At 43.5% G+C, this 20,600-nt stretch overlaps 1 protein-coding gene across 1 annotated transcript in view; it reads right to left on the bottom strand.

The window, feature by feature from the left end:
* Positions 1–20,600, bottom strand: part of LOC126236123 (acyl-CoA Delta-9 desaturase) — a 160,698-nt gene that overhangs the window by 37,628 nt on the left and 102,470 nt on the right. The window contains exons 3-4 of the mRNA XM_049945197.1: positions 20,171–20,301; positions 4,838–5,043 (exon numbers count right to left, since the gene is read on the bottom strand). Coding sequence (XP_049801154.1) covers positions 4,838–5,043; positions 20,171–20,301 — 337 coding nt within the window. The remainder of the gene's footprint in view (positions 1–4,837; positions 5,044–20,170; positions 20,302–20,600) is intronic.

The raw sequence follows: 20,600 nt of genomic DNA on the forward strand, positions 1-20,600 counted from the left end.
AAATTGAAAAAACATTTCTAGTGGCAGATGGTGATAATTTATTGTTTATGAGCTTCAGATTAAACCGTAGAGCCGGCTGGTGTGGCCGTGCGGTTCTAAGCGCTTCAGTTTGGAACCGCGTGACCGCTACGGTCGCAGGTTCGAATCCTGCCTCGGGCATGGATGTGTGTGATGTCCTTAAGTTAGTTAGGTTTAAGTAGTTCTAAGTTCTAGGGGACTGATGACCTCAGTAGTTAAGTCCCATAGTGCTGAGAGCCATTAAAACGTAGTAAATTCCAGAAATGTAGGAAAATAATTAGATGGAACCCGGATAAATTAATGGAACAAGAGATTGCCGACATTTTAAAAGGGAGTATTAGGTAACGATTGATTGAAACAGGGGAAAGATATACATTAGAAGATAAATTGCCTACTTTGAGGGGTGATATAGTTAAGGCAGCAGAGGATCAAATAGGTAAATAGACAAAGCCCAGTAGAAATTCTTGGATGACGCAAGAAGTACTGAATGTAATTAATGAAAGGAGAGAACGGAAAAGGACAGCAAATGATGCCAGCAAAAGAGAATACAGACATCACAAAACTGAGATTGACAGAAAGGGCACAACAGCAAATCAAGAATGGCTATAGGAAAAATGCAAAGCTATAGAAGCTTACATGACTAGGAGCAACATAGATGCCACCAACTGGAAAAATAAACAGACCTTTAGAGAAAAGAGAAGCAGGTTCATCAATATCAAGATCTCAGATGGCAAGCCAGTACTATACAAAGAAGGGAAGGCTCGAAGGTGGAAGGAATACATCTATAACAACTGTTCACAGGAAACAAACTTGAAGATCATATTATTGAGAGAGAAGAGGAAATACATGAAAATGAAACAGGAGATATGATACCTGACAGAACAATACAAGATTAAAATCGAAATAAGCCCCCTGAAATTCCGTCAGAATTATTGAGGTTCATGGGAGAACATACCATAACAAAACAATTTCCTGGGTTATGCAGTATATTCCAAATTGCAAAGAAGGCAGGCGCCGACAGGTACGAATATTACGAACCATCAATTTAATAACTAAAACTTACAAATGATTTGAAGATCAGCAGTTGTATGAAATATTATTCCAAATTATTCGCTGGGATGCGAATTCCATGACATCAGATACAATGGGTATAGATGTATTACCCAATTGTGACATACGAGAACTTGTACCAAATTGGGACTATTGGCTAGATTTCCAACTTACGAGAAGTGGTCGCCTTAACCATTTCGGCTGGCCTTGCACGCTTCCCAGCCCAATCCTAACCTCCATACGTCACTGTGAACTTCCTTATATCGTAGTCTAATGTACGTCTCTCTTTAAGCTCGTGCCGACCGGAGTGACCATGCGGTTCTAGGCGCTTCAGTCTGGAACCGAGCGACCACTACGGTCGCAGGTTCGAATCCTGCCTCGGGCATGGATGTGTGTCATGTCCTTAGGTTAGTTAGGCTTAATTAGTTCTGAGTTCTAGGCGACTGATGACCTCAGAGGTTAAGTCGCATAGTTCTCAGAGCCATTTGAACCATTTTTAAGCTCGCAACATTACTTGACTCCCGCTCAGGGAGAACGACACCACCGCAAGTATGCCCCGACTCGGCTTACGATACATATTTTTGACAGTCAGCCATGACATACGCATTCAGCGAATAATTTGGTATAACACTGGGTTGAAACTTCCTGGCAGATTAAAACTGTGTGCCGGACCGAGACTCGAAATCAGGACCTTTGCCTTTCGCTGGCGGTAGAGCACTTGCCCGCGAAAGGCAAAGGTCCTGAGTAAGAGTCTTGGTTCGGCACACAATTTTAATCCGCCAGGAAGTTTCATATCAGCGCACACTCCGCTGCAGAGTGAACATTTCATCCTGATAATACAGGACTAATCAAAAATATGTTGACACTGAAATGGACATAACACATAGAGAGCAGAAATAATTTATTGAAATATATTGTACCATGTATTATATCGTTTTTTTTAGCTGTCGCACAACTGATCGTTGTAACGTCTTCAATCTCTTCTGTTTTTAGTTGCACAGTAGCTGAACGAATTACACTGGAGAAAAGAAGATTTGCAGCAAGATTGGTGGAAGTGTATCGCATCTACAAGAAGTTTGTGGATGCTGAATCCGTAGCTAATGACTACCGAGGCAATGCAGGACGGCTAAGAACAGGAAGATGTGAGCAAAACATCGCTGTCGCACAAGAAGCAGTGCTGCAGAGTCTTTCGCTGCATTTTGGAAACAGGAATTCCTCAATAAACACTGTGGAGTATCTTGGAACACGACATTGGGATGAGACCATGCCACATCCAAGTCGCCCAGCTTTAACAATGGCGCAGAAACGTAAGCGAGTGGAATGCTTTCCGATTTTAGCTGAAATTACGAATATCCAGGAAGATATTCTGAATGTAATGGCATTCAGCGATGAAGCTACTTTTCACACAAGTGGATTTGTGAACCGACATAACACGATTTTCTGGACCACCGAAAACCCACGAGTCATCCGGTAGTATGAACGTGACTCCCCCAAAGTGAATTTTTGATGCGCTGTGACCGCCGCTGGAGTAATTGGACCCTACTTTTTTTGATACACCAACAGTAACTTCTGACGCCTACTTTCAGATGTTGCAGCAGTACATCATTGATGAGCTAGCTCTAGAAATTTCCAACAAGATGGCGCTCCACCACAATGGGCCCCGTACTATTAGAGACTATCTCGATGCGACGTTTCTTGGACGATGGACTGTGTTGGCCTCCACAATCTTCTTAAAGCCATGTGATTTCTGGTTATGGGGCTTGGTTAAGGAGCGCTTTTACTGCAGGAAAGTTCGCGACATCAGTGACCTAAAGAACCGTATATTGGGTATGATATCATCAGTTCCCAGTGAAATGTGTGTACGGGCTTTAAATGCTGCTGTTAATCGTTGGTTTTTACGTGCTGAACGCGATGGCGAACAGGTTGAGTTCGCAAGTACGAGTATTTAACACTTGCAGCGTATCATTTAACACATTCGATGTGTTTCGTTTATACATGTATATAAAGTTAACAAATTGTTTCTGGCATATGTGAATTAACATAATTTTGACTAACCCTGTATTTCATATAGCTGTTGATCATCAAATCACATGCAAGTATCGTAAGACGAGACGGTGTGCACAAGATAAACGTGGTCTCGATTCCTTGTGGTGGTGTCATTCTCCCTAAGCGGAAATCAAGTAATGTTGCGAACTTAAAGGGAGGCGTAGATAAGACTACGATATAAGGAAGTGAAGAGTGAGATACGGAGGTTTGCACCAGGCTGGAAAGGCAACCATTTGCGATAAGTGGTAAATTTGGGCTTGAGTCCCGCTCCGGCACAAATTCTCGTATGTAACAGTTGGGTAATACGTCGATACCCATTGCAGCTGACGTTATGAAATTCGTATTGAGCAAATAATTTGGAATAATTAGTAGTAGTTGTAAAATACAGACACGAATTATTTACAGATGAATGGAAAGAATGATACGATAAGACCTCACGGAAAATTGATTTGGGTTTCAGGGAAGTTTTGGAACACACGAGGCAATACCGAATCTAAGTTTGTAGCATTTGTAGATTTAGGATAAGCTTTCTACAATGTTTACTCGAATACACTCTTCCAAATTCGGAAGGTAGCAGGGAAGAAACGCTGAGAGCTAATGGTTGTCTACTACCTGTACAGAAAGCATGCTACCGTTAGTATAAGAGTCTAAGGACATTAAAGAGAAGCAATAGCTGATATGGGATTGAGGCATTGTTGTCTATCCCCGATATTATTCAATTTGTGAATTGAGCAAGCAGTAAGGAAACAAAGGAGAAATTTGGAAAGCCAATTAAAGTTCAGGGGGGAAGAAATAAAAAACTTTGAGGCTTTCTGATGACATTATAATTGTTTCACAGTTTGCAAAGGGCTTGGCAGTGAATTTAAACGGAACAGAAGGCATTTTGCAAATGATCAAGACGTACATCGACAGAAGTACAACAAAGGTAATGGAATATAGTCGAGTTAAATCAGCCGATGCTGAGGGTATTGGTGTAGGAAGTGAGATACTAAAAGTAATAGTGCAGTTTGGTATTTGGGTAGTAAAGTAGTAGATCAGTTTGGTATTTGGGTAGTACAATAAACGATGGCTGAAAAAAGAGGCTATAAAATACAGATTGGCAACAGCAAGGACAGCAATTTTGAGGAAGAGTAATGTATTAACGTCGAATGTAAATTTAAATGGTAGAAAGTAATTTGTGGAGGTATTTCTCTGGAGTGTAGCCTCATACGGAAGTAATATGTAGATAGTTAACAGTTAAGACAAGAAGATAATGTGCTGTTACAGAAGAATGCTGAAGATTAGATGGATATAATGAATAAATGAGGAGGAGGTACTGAACAGAATTGGGGAGCAAGGAGACTTATGGCACAGCTTTGCAAAATGAAGGGATCAGTTGATATAGACACATTCCGAGGCTTCAAGGAGTCATCAGTTAATAATGGAAGGAATTTGGGGGCGAGTGTGGCGTAAAACTTGTAGAGGGAGACCAAGGCCTGACTACGGTAAGAAAGTGTCAATAAGTGTAGGTTGTAGTAGTTATGCAGAGATGAAAAGGCCTGCACCGGACAGAATGGCGTGGAGAGCCGCATCAAAACAGTTTTTGCACTGAATACATAACAACATGTTCTACGATCTTGAAAATGTCAAATGGATAAATGGAACGAAAACATATATCTCTAATCTGAACAGCCGCAATCGGCGGAAGGATAACAGCACTGCGGCGAACGGCCAGCGCGCGCACCTGTGCTGGAACATGACGATGGAGTCGGCCTCGATGTCACTCATGTCGATGGTGGCGGCGACCTCCTGAAAGCGTGGGTGTGGCTTGAGCAGGCGGCTGGTCACGTGCGAGAACATGAAGCCGCGCCGGTAGTTGAACGGGTCGTCGTCAGTGCCGTGGTACTTGTGGTGCATGCGGTGCTCCAGCACCCACGTGTAGATGCTGCCCTGCAACAGGTGGAGGCCCACAACGTCACTCCCCTGGAGAGCTACTTACGCCCCCAGGAGGGAGGTCTTTTCCATTTCATAATAGAGGCCAGTTTTCTAAGCAATCCGCGCTGTGAATCCAAAGGGAGAGAGCCCAGCGAATGCACTGTAACTGGCGTCAGCCAGAGCCAATATGCAACAACTAACGGTGGGCTTCCGAGTGTTCTGCCGAGTTGTCGTTTCCACTTTATGGACAATATTTCGATGACTGATCCAGTACTCTTCTTCAGGTGCTTCGAGTTGTGCTGTTATGTGTACTAGACTCGAACCAGATTGTGAACTATTGTCGACCTCACGCCGCTATTTCAAGAATGCCGTCAGGAGTGCCCCACGGAAGTGTTATAGAACCGTTATTAAATGATCTGATGGACAGGGTGAGTGGCAATCTGCGGCTGTTTGCTGATGATGCAGTAGTGTACGGGAAGGATCGTCGTTGAGTGACTTTAGGAGGATACAAGATGACCTAGACAAAATTTTTAGTTGTTATGATAAGTGTCAGCTTGTCCTAAATGTATAAAAAATGTAAGTTAACGCAGATGAGTAAGAAAAACAATCCCGTGATGTTCAAATAAAGCGTTAGGAGTGTGTTGCTTGATACATTCGCGTCGATTACACATACGGGCATAACGTTGCGCAACCATATGAAGTGCAACGGCCACGCAACGGCGGTACCGTAGCAGGGAAGGCGGATGGTCGACTTCGGTTTATTGGGAGAATTTTTAGGAAAGTGTAGATCATCTATAAAGAAGACCACGTACAGAACACTAGTGCTACTCATTCTGGAATACTGGTCGAGTATGTGGGATCCACACCAGGTCGGATTAAATGAAGATATCGAAACAGTTCAGAGGCAAGCTGCTAGAGCCGTCACCGGTAGGTTCGATCACCGCCAAAGAATTACGGAGATGCTTCGGGAACTCGAATGGGAATCCGTGGAGATAAGACGATATTCTTACCGCGAGGTACTTACGAGAAAATTTACAGAATCGGCATTTGAGTCTGATTGCTGAATGATTTTACTGTCGCCAATGCACATTTCGCGCAAGGACCACGAAGATAAGATGACAGAAATTAGGGATCGCACGGAGGCATATAGACGGTCGTTTTTCCCTTGTTCCTTTTGCGAGTGGAACAGGAAAGAAAATGTCAGGAAAGAAAATGTCTAGTAGTAGAACAAGGTACCCTCCACCATGCTCCGTACGGTGGCTTGCGTAGTAGTAGGTACTAGGTAGATGTAGATATTTATAAATGTAAGTTCGACTCCTGACGCCCACTACGCAATTTGATAATAGTCTGTTGTTTTTCAATGCGCCCACTGACATTCTGTGAAACGCATATTCTCTCAGCATTTCCCTGTTGTGGTGCATCTGACGGCCGCCGAAATTTTAATGAACTGAGTGCTGGACCCGGAACCCTTGATGAAATTCAAACCTCAAGCCTTGTTTATTAGATTTTCTGACATTTTATTTCGGTAAACTCCTTAATTAAGGCGTCCCAGAAACTTGACGTTTTCAACGTAGTTCTTGTCTCATCGTATTTCATAGTTTTACTAGAGACAGTTCCCGGTGACAACTGGTTGTTCATTTGTTTTAGTCGTGTGTGTCGCTGATGTTCCTTGCATCTCTTAGTGACTGTTCTATTATTCTCCCCTACCCAAGACATGCCACATGCGCATCCAATACGGTACACGCCCGGCTTTCAGAGACCTAGATCGTCTTTAGCATTATCTTTACTGACGGAAATGAAATACGCTAGAAACCATGCTTCCACAAGTATAGTAACAAAATTAAATACAATGGATCAGTATCATGCAACCAAGACCAAATTTTTGGGAGGGCTTAATTAACGAGTGCATCGAAATTAGGAAGCGGGAAGGGACGGATGTTTCAATTTAAACAAGGCTTGGGGTCTGGCAATCAATTTATCAAGATTTTTTCCGGCCATCACCTCCATCAGAAATTGGAAACGCCGAGAGGATGTGTTCTTCACGAAATATCAGTCGGGCTGTGAAACAAAAGAATATGCAAGGGCGTAGCGGGCATTGGGAGTCGAACTCGGCTCTAAACTGCGACGCGAGACCAATATAAGTTCAGAGTCTTGTTGGAGTCCAGACAGTGAGTACACAAAACAGTAGAACTTGAGGCACCTGAAGAAGGCGACGGGTTGGTCGTCGAAATATTGAATAAAATGGAAACAACAATTTGACTGAAGATCCGGACGTTCACTATTAATCAATTATGCAGAGAAAACCTGAGAGGCTGCTAAGCAACAATCTCGAACACGTGTCTTCTATCACAGTGAGTCGACGAAATGGTTTGAGTTTCTCCAAACAGGGAGTCAATGCAGGCGTCATCAGATCAAGGCATAATTGATAGGAATTACGTTTTCGTAATTAGGACATGTCCCCAGTAGCCAATAACCATTTTTCTTTTACTAGGCATCGTCCGATTGCCATTGTCTTCCTCCGGCCTAACCAGTTACACACTGATTAACCAGACCATCATGACCACCTACCTAATAGCCACCTCTGGCTCGGATAACAAGGGCGACGCGTCGTGGCATGGAAGCAATGAGGATTCGGTAGGTCGCTGGAGGAAGTTGGCACCACACCTGCACACACAAGTCACCTAATTCCCGTAAGTTCTGCGGAGGGTGGCGATGAGCTGTGATGTCATGTTCAGTCACATCCCAGATTTGTTCGATTGGGTTCAGATCTGGTGGGTTGGGGGGCTAGCACATCAATTGGAACTCGCCACTGTCTTCCTCGAACCACTCCATAACGCTCCTGACCTTGTGACATGACGCATTATCTTGATGAAAATTGCCACTGCCGTCGGGAAACATGATCGTCATGAAGGGATATACGTGGTCTGCCACCAGTGTACGATACTCCTTGGTCGTCATGATGCCTCACATGACCTCCACTCGGCCCATGGATGCCCACATGAATGTTCCCCAGAGCATAATGGAACCACCGCCAGATTGTCTCCGTTCCGCAGTACAGATGTCAAGGAACTCTTCTTCTGGAAGACGACGAATTCGCGCTCTCCCATCGGCATGACAAGAATGTATCGCGAATCATCAGACCAAGCAAGGCTCTGCCTCTGCGCCAACGTCCAGTGCCCGTGGTCATTTGCTCGTTTCAACCGTAGTTACAGATGTCGTGGTATTAACAATAGTATAATACACGCGTGGGTCGTCCGCTGCGGAGGCCCATCGTTAGAAGTGTTCGATGCACTGCCGTTTAACAATCAGAGCAGTGTCTGAGTTAACAGGAGTTGACAAGGAAAGTGTCGAACAAGTTTACCGATTTTTTCAATGTTTGCATCAGTTTTTGCTGACAATGGTCTGCCAGTGCGAGTGTTATCACTGGTGTCTTCGCGGCCATCTTTAAATCGTTTAAACCACTCAAACACTTGTGTTCGCGATAAACAATCATCGCCGTACACTTGTAACATTACAAACGTTTCACTTGCAGATTTTCCTAGTTTGAAACAAAATTTGATGTTAACACGCTGTTCTTTCTGTACACTCAACATTTTCCGACGCACAGACAAAACGTCAACTACTTAAAACAGACGCCACGGGCAGACTGAGTGCAGGAGGCAGATGAAACTCGAGCAGTAGGCGGAGCGAGAGTCACGTGACAGGCCACGCGACTTTCAGCCTTATTGCATTCGTTTTATTGTTTCACCAGTACTAGTCCGGTTTTTTTCTAGCCACACCTCGTATGATCTACTGTCAACGTTCCGAGCGCATACGTTCCTGGAGGAGACAATATATTGCTTCCTCCTACATGTATCTCGAGAAAAGACTATGAAGATAAAATTAGAAAACTTCGAGCCCACGCGGGGGGGCTTATCAGTAATCGCTCCTCCCGCGAATCATTCGCAACTGAAACAGGAAAAAAAGAGGGAAGTGAGAGTTGTACACAAATTATTACTCTCTGCCCCACGCCATGAGATAGCTTGCGTCATGAAGATGTAGAAACAGATGTTAGAGGACTGTTTTACGTATCGTCTCTCATTTAGATACAGCACTGCACCCGTCCCTGCAGTGAATTACGAATTTCTTTCAAACGAGCAAGGTACATCACGTAAAATCTGTACAGTTTGCTGCTCAAGTTCTTCAAACGTATGAATGATGGTGTTGCACTCTTCCCTTCTATGATGACCCTAGAAAGGAAAATGCAGGGTAATGAGGACAAGTAGCCTTAGGGGGGGGGGGGGGAGGGGCAAGGTACAGACCTGCTGACCTACCTATCGTGGACCGTAATGGCGCATCAGATGTCTCTGCCAAAATGCCGCTATGCATCTACTATATCCCTCAACTACCTACATTGGGTAATAAACGAATCTGTGTTGCACAAGTAAAACACTGTAAAGTTGGTTTTATTTTTATATATTTTCCTATTTCTAAGGCTGAGGGACAACCGTTCCCCTAATCCTACTGAGCCAACATTTCACACAGCTCATTTTTACATGGAATGGAACTAGCCCAAGAAAAATTATAAACATATTTAAAAGTCACAAACAAGACAGTTCCTGATGCCATGGGTGAAATTTGAGCCCAATTAGATGAGGAGTTAATCTGAGAGCTTAGATTTGAGAGATATCGATACTGAAAGCCAGTAGCAGTTCGTAACTACACATTCACAATTATATCATAAAGGGGCGGTCCGGGATGGGTAGTAACAGGGAAAGGGCTCGACTCGCCCTGCCCTCTCTCTAAGCCACCATGACACCCACCCACTGTGATCTGTGACGTGAAGATACATTCAGTTAAGGAGTCTCAAGTAAATAAACTACCTACATCGGGTAATAAACGAATCTGTGTTGCACAAGTAAAACACTGTAAAGTTGGTTTTATTTTTATAGATTTTCCTGTTTCTAAGGCTGAGGGACAACCGTTCCCCTAATCCTACTGAGCCAAAATTTCACACAGCTCATTTTTACATGGAATGGAACTAGCCCAAGAAAAATTATAAACATATTTAAAAGTCACAAACAAGACAGTTCCTGACGTACAGCTAAGTTCTACAGGGTGTCCAGGTTAAATAAATAATAATGTAAAATGTAATAACTTGAGACGTAACTGAGATATTTATTGGTGGTTTGCTTCTACAAGTGGTGGTGGTTGTTGGGATGTTTAAGGGGGACTAAACAGCTAAGGTCATCAGTCCCCCTCTTCTACAAGTATTGCATCTCAAAATGTTTTCTGTGTTCGCTTGGGCAGTTGGTAAATCATGGGCACGCGCAACTGCTTTGTTCGTGTAAATGCGCGGCAGTAGCCACTAGGACTCGACAGCAAAAGGTGTTCCGTGTGCTTTCTCTTGCGGAGCTAACGTCTGTTACACTGACATCGTTTCCGGTGTGCGTATGGACTGCGGCCAGCTGACGATGTTCCCACTTACGTAACAATCAACAAATGGGACAAGCGGTTTCGTTCCCCTGGATGCCAAGACATTACAGCACGTGATTTTTTTTCTGTCGGGTTTATCAAGAATCAAATGTACCAGACACTAGTTCGTAATCTACTCATACCAGATCTGCGCCATCGCTTTCGAGCAGCTATCGCAAATGTTAACGCCTGCAATGCTGCAAAATACTTGTAGAGAAGTGGAATACAGAATAGATGTCTGTCGCACCACTAACGGTGGCAGCTTGTGTTTTACTATATTTGTAGAAATGTTTCGTCAATAAATAATAAATATCTCAGTTACTTATCAAGTTACTATATTTTATATTGTTGTATGTTTAACCTAGAAACCCTGTGGTAAACTCACTTATGGCAAATTACATTTTACTTCAGAGTATGTGTCCGATTGCAGTCTCTGTAGTTAAAGATACCAATTACATCACGCGAGTATGTCTCGCTACCGATGAAAACCTCGAATGTGCCGTTGTCTCACCAAAGAACAAATGCTTTCCCTCATACACAATGGAAATGAGCGTTTGGCGTCATTGGCCGGGAGGCCCTTTGCGGGGCAGGTCCGGCCGCCTTGGTGCAGGTCTTATTACATTCGTCGCCACATAGGGCGACCTGTGCGCCGGGCGGAGATGAAATGATGACGAAGACAGCACAACACCCAGTCCCTGGGCGGAGAAAATCCCCGACCCAGCCGGGAATCGAACCAGGGCCCGTAGGATGGCAATCCGTGACGCTGACCACTCAGCTATCTGGGCGGACCCTCATACACATACTGAACGACTTCAGCAGGTTTGTAATTTTGACTAAAACTGAACATCGTCTCACATCTATAACAAAGATGGGAAGCTGAAATTTTTACTGACATTCGATAGAATTTTCCATCTAGCGACAAATGCCTACGTTGTTGAAGAAAACGGTAGTGTTGCCAAGCGATTGTACGCTGATATTTTTGTACCTCGCCAATTAACAATGTCGGGATGGGTCTGTCAGAGACTCCTATAGAGTTTAAATATCTGCCGAGTGATCCTTCGGGTGTGTGGAATAGGCCCGCAGCACACATTGCCGTCCTTGTCGCCTTCGGGACGGAATAGGTTTTTCTGTTGGCGCTCTGCAGTTTGTGAACGTCGTTACATCGGAAGTACAGACATAGCCTGTTGATAGGTGTTGAGAATTTGGTTTATCCGTTTTATATCCATCTTACCAATCTTTATTTGATATTGGGAATAAAGTTGGCTTAACGGTTTGGAGAGCAAAACACAAGAGCATATCAAACTTTCTGGCAGATTAAAACTGTGTGCCGGACCGAGACTAGAACTCGGAGCTGTGAGGACGGGGCGTGGGTCGTGCTTGGGTAGCCCAGGTGGTAGAACACTTGTCCGCGAAAGGCAAAGGTCCCGAGTTCGAGTCTCGGTCCGGCACACAGTTTTAATCTGCCAGGAAGTTTCGTATCAGCACACACGCTGCTGCAGAGTGAAAATCTCAGTCTGCAGACAAGAGCATATGGTTTGTTCGAAACACAATACCGTGTACAATTTGAATACAGAAAAATATTTTCAAGGAGGACATAAATATGTTAAGAAACTCATAAACATCCAGTAAGGGATATACAGGGCGAATCGCCTAACACTTCCACCGCAAATATTTCAGACATGGAAGACACTATCGATACGCTGTTTCCATAGAACTTACTTGTAGGCAAGGGCGCTTATTTTCAGCTGATACATAGGTTTTGAAACTCTGATGAAAGTGTAGTTTTTTACAACAATAACAATTTTTTAAATGAGACAGTGCTTATTGACAGTAAAATCTTAACAGTAGCGTAAATGAGAATGCCAATGGTACTTGTTGCAGGAACCTCATGGAAGTAGTTTACGAGAGATCGTATTGTGAACTTTTTAAACACCAACAATTGTTTGCTCCATCCAATTGCTAATGCTGAGGGAGTTAAATTAGGAAATGAGACACTTAAAGTAGTAGATGAGTTTTGATGTTTGGGGAGCAAAATAACTGATGATGGTTGAAGCAGAGAGGATATAAAATGTAGACTGACAATGGCTAGGAAAGCGTTTCTGAAGAAGTAAATTTGTTAACATCGAGCATACAGTTTAGTGTCGGGAATTTTTTTCTGAAAGCGTTTGTGTGGAGTGTAGACACATATGGAAGCGAAACATGGACGATAAGAGAATAGAAGCCTTCGAAATGTGGTGCTACAGAAGAAGGCTGAAGACTAGATGGATAGATCACGTAACTAATGGGGGGGGGGGGGGGGGTACTGAATAGAACTGTGGCACAATTTGACTAGAAGAAGGGATCGGCTGGTAGGACACGTTCTGAGACATCAAGGGATCACCAGTTTAGTATTGAGGGAAGCGTGGAGACTAAAAATCATAGAGGGAGACCAAGAGATGAATATACGAGGGTAATCCCAAAAGTAAGGTATCCCATTTTTTTATAAGTACATAGACCTGTTTATTTCTACAATGGTTTACATCAGTTTACAGCTTGAACATTTAGCTATTTTTCGACATAATCACCATTTCTGTCGATGAACTTTTTCTGCGACAGCGTCTACAAAAATGCATCGACAGAAATGGTGATTATGTCGAAAAATAGCTAAATGTTCAAGCTGTAAACTGATGTAAACCATTGTAGAAATAAACAGGTCTATGTACTTATAAAAAAATAGGAGACCTTACTTTTGGGATTACCCTCGTACAAAGCAGATTCAGAAGGAAGTAGACTGCAGTAGTTACTCGGAAACGAAAAAGCTTGCACAGGATAGAGTAGCATGGAGAGCTGCATCAAACCAGTCTCTGGACTGAAGACCACAACTATAACATTGCTAAATGAGAGGCGATGATGTTTTGTTCGCCTACATTGTGTTGTGTGTTACACTGCGATTTCATTGCGTCGGTCGTGTCACTTATTGTGTGAGTGGACGTAGTAAGATGTGCTTGGAATATGGTATTTTCCAAAGCGAGAAAAGCGGACATGCTCGTAGCTTACAGTCAACGTAGGAACTAGAACGTATGCAGCAATCGTTGGATGGCAGACTCCAAGTTTGTATTGACGCTGCTGGTGGTCATTTTGACCACAGGCGTAGAGGGCGTCCTTGTTCTTTACGTGTGCTCCCCTCCCCCCCACCCTGCCCCCCCTTCCCCCCCTGCCCCTCCCCCTCCCCAGAGGTATTCCATTAACTTTTGTTTGTCTTTCAAACCTAGGAAGTGTCTCATTTAACAACACTAACCCTCCGGCGACTTATCAACATCTGTGTAGGACTACACATAATGCACCCAACTGAAATTCACACTCGTTTATTCTACAGCATGGGACAAAGATCTGTCGTGTTTACAATGTTCGTACTACGATATCTCATAAACTACTTGCACTAGATTCCTGCAACAAACACTAATTTAGTCTACTTTGATTGTAATAGTGTCAACAGGCACTGTTCCATTGAAATATTCGTATCTTTATTTTAATAAATACACATCCGAAACTCGTAACACTCTCTGTATCGGTTGCGTAGGCGGGCCCCTGCCTACCATTCCAATCGATGAAACCTGCAAATCAATGGCGCCTTTCATTATCAAAATATTTGCGGTGAAAGTTTTAGGTGATTCACCCTTTATACCGGTAACCATTAAAACTGCAACATCAGGAAGGACAGCAAATAACGAAATCTTACTTGTTTTGCACGTGCAGTATAGCAGCAAGAATACGAGTTGCCACATGTGGCAGCAACCCCGACTCTGACCTGGCGTGACACAGAGTTCAGCTGAGCCTAGGCGACAGATAAAGTTACGACATTCCATGGTGCTTTAACTCTGTGCCAGAGTTCATCAGTCGCAGTTGCTGGAGAGTAGTGGTGTTCCAGTCTTTCGGCCAGACGTCTCTCGACCAGATGTCTTCAATGGGTGACAGATCGGAGAACGTGCTGTCCAGGGCAGCCTTTTGTAGGCCAGGACAGCACAGGAGACATATGGTCTTCCATTCTTTAGTTGAAAGATAACACTACAACAGCCCACACCATCAAACTGGGTGCTGGGTCCCTTATGACGATGACGAATATAATCTTGCAACGTTTGTTTGCCTCGAAGTGCATGGAACTAACTTACAAGTAGCTCTTCTTTTCTTTAAGCCTATAACCACGCCTTTCGTTTTCTCTTTATTTATTTTCATACTGTCTGCTACACATGCTTCATTCAGGTTAATTAGAATTTGAATCAGTGTCTCTTCATTTTCTGCGAGAATCTGTATGCCATCTGCGAATCTTATGCATTCCATTTTCCGTCCACCTATCCCGGCGCCTCTTTTCCCATCCAAACAACTTTTCACTATTTCCTCCAAATAAATGTTAAATACGATCGGCGAGAAACAGCAGTCCTGATGACCCCTTTCCCGATCTTACTGTCTTCCAATAGTCGTACCTTTGCAGTTAGTCCTCTGCCCTTCCACTGTACTCCCTTCCTCTTCAAGCTATCTACCGGCTTATCCCACTATACTTTGTCAAAGACCTTTTAGAGGTCTATGAAGGCCGCAAATCTTTCTTTGTCATTTTCTATATATCTTTCACCAATAGCATTCCGAAGTCCAATGGCGTCTCGTGTCTCTTTTCCCCTTCCGAATCCATATTGCTCTTCTCCAAGTGCTTATTCGAGCTTTTCCTATAGCCTTCTGTTCAGAACTCCAAGAAAGTATAAGAAGGTCCTCTGGTCATTTTTCTTGTAGTAGAGGTACTTGCGAAGAGACGTCGACTCCTGGCCTGTTTCTCCTTAACCCGTTAAGGTTTCTGCTGAGAAACTGTCAACACCACATGCTTTGCTCTTTTTCATATCCTCCAATGCCTCGCTTACTTCTGACATTAGGATAGAGTCTTACCGTTCCTCTTCATTTACTGATTCTTACTTCTCCGTTTGCGGGTAAGTTAAGAGGGGCAGTCTATACGGACTATAGCCGGATTGCTGTGTTGAACGTCGTCACCATCAGTACAGATATTTGGGGAAAAATGCATTGGGGCGTACAGTCTAATGAAGAAACAGAAGATTAAGTTTGAACTGACGAGAATTCTGGCTCACGCTTAGGCTTATTGGGATTCGGTGACGAGGGAGGCCCTGGAAATTATACTATGCGATAGCAACTTAAATGTACACTTAGCAATCCACGGAAGTGTGCGCTTGACTAAGAAAGATCACAAGGAAGATTTCACATAGTTTACCACCTGATAAATGGTGGAACTGCATGCGACGATGTACAGCGAACACAAATGTAATATGTAGACGCAAATGTCGCCAGCTGAGCATTCTCAATGTTCAAGATATTATAATGACATAATCCAGCCAATCCGATTCCGTCCTCTGGGCATAAATGAAAGAACCTCGCCAGTTTCACGACAGTCAGACTGAGCCCCTGACGACGATGATGGAGACAGTCACATTTCTCCTTTGTTGTTGTTATGTCATCCCTCCCCCCTCCTTCCCCGCCTTATAAGAGTAGGAGACGGGTTGCCAGCGGTATATCCTCCTCTGCAGCATACTAGATTAAAATATACATAAAGACGTTACACATATGATTAATGGGTGAAAAATCTACATTATTTTAAGTATATAAAAGCATACGACTCGGTAGATAGAGAAACATTACTGAAAGTATTGGAAGAATTTGGGGTCGATAAGAAAACAATTCAAATTATCAAACAGACGCTAACAAACAGTAAGGCCAAAGTTAAATTTATGGGTGAAATTTCAAGGAAGTTCGAAATTAAAACAGGTGTTAGACAAGGTGATGGTTTATCCCCAATCCTCTTCAACTGCGTACTGGAAAAGATATTGAGAATATGGAAAGAAGAACTCAAAGGCACCAAGAATGACATCAGAATTGGAACAAAAAAAGAAAAAATAGAAGTGGACTGTTTAGCTTTTGCAGACGATCTGGCAATAATTACAGAAAACGAAGAAATAGCTCAGAATTACTTGGAGAAACTACAAGAAGTTTCGGCCAGAGCTGGACTGCAGATTTCATTTGAAAAAACCGTGTATATGTCTAATCATAGAAATAACAAGAAAAATCTTATTACTAAATACGGCAATATTAAGAGAGTAGAAAAATTTAAGTATTTAGGTGAAATAATTCAAGTGAATGGTTTAGACAAGAGTGCAAACCAGGCGAGAGCAAGGAAAATGGAATTTGCTTTTCAAAAAACCAAAGACATATATAACAAAAAAAAACATTTCGATTCAAGCTAAATTAAGACATTATAAAACTGTCATTAGACCAGAATGCCTGTATGCATCGGAGTGCCTAACTCTTAACAAAAAGGGGGAAATAGAAAACATGGAAAGGAAAGAAAGGAAAATTTTGAGAAAAATATTAGGACCGAGAAAGATTGGAGAAGAGTACAAGCTAAAGAATAATAAGGAAATATACAAAACTATTGAGAAAGTGAGTGATGCAATGCGTAAACGCAGACTAACGTTTTATGGTCACCTGTCGAGGATGGATGGAAACAGACTAACAAGAAAAGTGTTTGAGCATAGTAACAGGAACGAAAAAACCAACAATAAATGGATACAGATGGTGAAAAAGGATTTGGCCTATTTTAATGTCACCCGTGAGTCAATCAGGGACAGGAAAAAGTTTAGACAAATAGTGAACGAAATTAAGTGTTTTCCAGAAGAAACGAAACTAAAGAATAATAACAGGAAATGGTCGGAAGAGCGGAGGAGGAACCATTCGAAAATGATGAGGAAATATTGGGAAGAGAGAAAAAAGATCAAAAAGCCGGGCAAGTGAATTGTTGAACGTGGTCCAAAGATGGCCGAAATCGAAAGAAGAAGAAGAATAAAAGGATGGATTATTATGCTGCTTGCATAAAATTCCACTGTTGGTTTTGTTCGGTTTTTAAAAATAAAACAAAAAGAATAAAACTTGTGTAGAATACGTTGAAATGATGGTGATGTTCTGTAAAAAGAAGCACTGAATTTTCACTAAAAAGTTGAACGACTGCAGAGGGGGAAAAGTTATTTTAATTAGGGGAAATGTTACGCGTTCTGTAGGGTTGAAGGATGTGGGTGCAAATATAGGAATGCGTTGGGTGGTACCGATGGAAGTGAAGGTAGGTGTTGGGGTGGATAGTAGGAAGACAGAAAAGGAGGAGGAGTTTGATGTAAGGCAGGGCCTTAGTATAAAGAGAAGAAGGGATGGGGAAGATGGACAGCAAGGGGAAGTTATAATTGATAGGGCAAGTAAACAGTGGGGAAGATTTCATTGTATGTGAGGGGGAGTCGGTTGAAGTTGCGTTGGAATGAGGTATGGAGTGTCTGTAAGTGTAAGGATGGTGGTATTTGTTGGTAATCCTACCAGGATTTGTGATCTGAGGGGCCACAGTGGAGCTGTAGGATTCCAGTTTGAGGACTGTGCAGAATATGCGGAGGTGTTCGCTGTCAGTGATTAGGGATGGTAATTTGATGCGATGGTAGAGGATGCATGTGGAAGAATGCAAACTGATGTGGAAAGCATGGCGCTCAAGGATTTGGAGGGAGTGGTAGAACTTGACTGGTGTAGATGTCCAGCCAACTATGGTGTAGGAGAGGGTACAGCGGATCAACGTTCCGGAGGTTTGGAGTACAGTGGGAGGGTCAATATATCCATGTCTGGCCTGTTAGTAAGTTTAGAAGTTGGACTTTCTGTTCGATGGTTAATAGGTGAGGTTTCCCTGTTATATAGTTGCAGTGGAGTGTTAGTCCAAGGGGGCAGTCATTTCTCTGAATTTTCACGCAGCAAGCTAAACGAGAGCTTTTTATCCAAGGTGTCGTTCGCAGAAAAGTTGTCAACTGTGTCGCGAAGCACGAGGGGTACCCAGAAGCACAGCAGTCGGTATTGAGGCCACAAGTGGCCCACCGGGACCATCCGACAGAAATCGAACTAATTTTTTGTGGGCAGAGCTTTTGTAGCACGCGTTTTATCACGAGCGCATAGAGCGAACCTTCCACAGTCAGTAAGCCGAGTGCCGTCGCTGAAGGAGGTCAGGACTGGTTTCGGCAAAGTTCATAGCGACGACTATTTCGTATGATTTGTGTCAATGTCGTTTTTACAATAGCTGATTTTTGTGAACGGCGTGCGGCGATGAAATTTTGCTTTTCTCTCAGAAAAATGGGACAAAAACTCTTTGAAACGTTAAAAACGGCATACAAGGACAATGCTATGGGGAAAACTCAAGCGTTTCAGTGGTTATCCAGTTTCAGAAATGATGAAATGTCAATTGATGACAAACCTCGTTCTGGTCGTCCTTCCATGGCTCGAACACATGAAAACGTTGAAAACATTCGTGCAATCACCCAACGAAGATCGGCGACGGACTATTGAAGAAATTGTGGAGCTGTCGGGAGTGATTTGGAGTTCGCTGTAGCGAATTGTAACAGAGGATTTGCGAATGAAAAGGACGGCTACGAAATTCGTGCCACGAGTGCTCACTGCTGAACAAAAACATGGTAGTGTGGAAGCATGCTGTGCACTGAAAGAAGAGTTCCGAATTGACCCAAAAATTTTTCAAGAATTGTCACAGGTGGCGAAATTGTTATTATCCTTACGATCCTGAATCAAAGCCACAGCCAAGTCGCCTTGTCCCAAGAAAGCTCGTCAGGTGAACTCGAACATTAATACAATGCTCGTTTGTTTTTTAGACGTGAAAGCAGTCGTCCATTCAAGTATGCTCCGTAGCGTCAGTTACCCAGGCTGAAACTTCCTGGTAGATTAAAACTCGGTCCGGCACACAGTTTTAATCTGCCAGGAAGTTTCATATCAGCGCACACTCCGCTGCAGAGTGAAAATTCTATTCTGGAAATGTCCCCCAGGCTGTGGCTAAACCATGTCTCCGCAATATCCTTTCTTCCAGGAGTGCTAGTTCTGCAAGGTATGCAGGAGGGCTTCTGCGAAGTTTTGAAGGTAGGAGAGGAGGTACTGGCGGAATTAAAGCTGTGGGGATGGATCGTCAGTCGTGCTTGGATAGCTCAGTTGGTAGAGCACTTGCCCGCGAAAGACAAGGGTCCCGAGTTCGAGTCTCGGTCCGGCACACAGTTTTAATTTGCCAGGAAGTTTCATATCAGCGTAAACTCCGCTGCAGAGTGCAAATTCCATTCCAGTTAGCCAGGCTTTTTACTTGAAGTTTTTGAAAAGATTGCGCAACAGTGTGCGGCGGAAGCGGCATGATTTGTGGCAGCCAGGTGACTGGCTTTTCCGTCATGACAATGCCCTTGCTCATACAGCCCTGCAGGGGTCATATCATTTCAGAAATAGTGTGACCCCTGCTCCTCACCCCCCCCCCCCCCTCCGACCTTGCCAGGTGCGACATTTTTTTGTTTCCTAGAATGTAAAGAGAATTCCTAGAATGTAAAGGAGAGCGCTTTGATGAAGCTGCTGAGGTGAAGAAAATAATGACAAGAGACGATGTAAAGTAGCACAAAAGGCTAATTTAAATAATGTTTGGAAAAATGGAATAAAATATTAGAGAGGTATATAAGTGCAAGTGGAGAGTACTTCGAAGGTGATTAAAGTTTTGAGTTAAAAATTTGAATAATAAATTAAAAAATAAGTTCGATTTGTTTTGGATACGCCCTCGTATGCGTGCTAGAGGAGGGCAAGTAAGTGTGTGGGGAAGCACCTGTCCAGCGGCGGTGTGGCAGGCGGCGAGGAAGGCTCGTAGCGGCGCAGAGGCGTCGTAGCTGCGATGCGCCCACAGCCGGTGCGTGCCCGCCGTCAGTCCCAGCATACCAAGCCACGTCAGCAGGCCTCCTGCAACACACCGCCAGTCAAATAGATTAGGGGTCGGCAGGCAGCACGGGGAAGGCTTAGCTACTGTGTTCTCAGTGATAAGGCTATCATATAGAAGAGCATAAGGAGTACAACAAAGAGTCCAAAAATGCACTACCCCACCACCTATGCCTTGAGGTAATTAACCTGTGCCGGCCAGTGTGGCCAGAGGTTCTAGGCGCTTCAGTCTGGAACCGCGGGACCGCTACGCTCGCAGGTTCGAATCCTGCCTCGGGCATGGATGTGTGTGATGCTCTTAGGTTAGTTAGGTTTAAGTAGTT

The sequence above is a fragment of the Schistocerca nitens genome, chromosome 2 (assembly GCF_023898315.1).
Source record: "Schistocerca nitens isolate TAMUIC-IGC-003100 chromosome 2, iqSchNite1.1, whole genome shotgun sequence".
Taxonomy (NCBI): Eukaryota; Metazoa; Arthropoda; class Insecta; order Orthoptera; family Acrididae; genus Schistocerca; species Schistocerca nitens.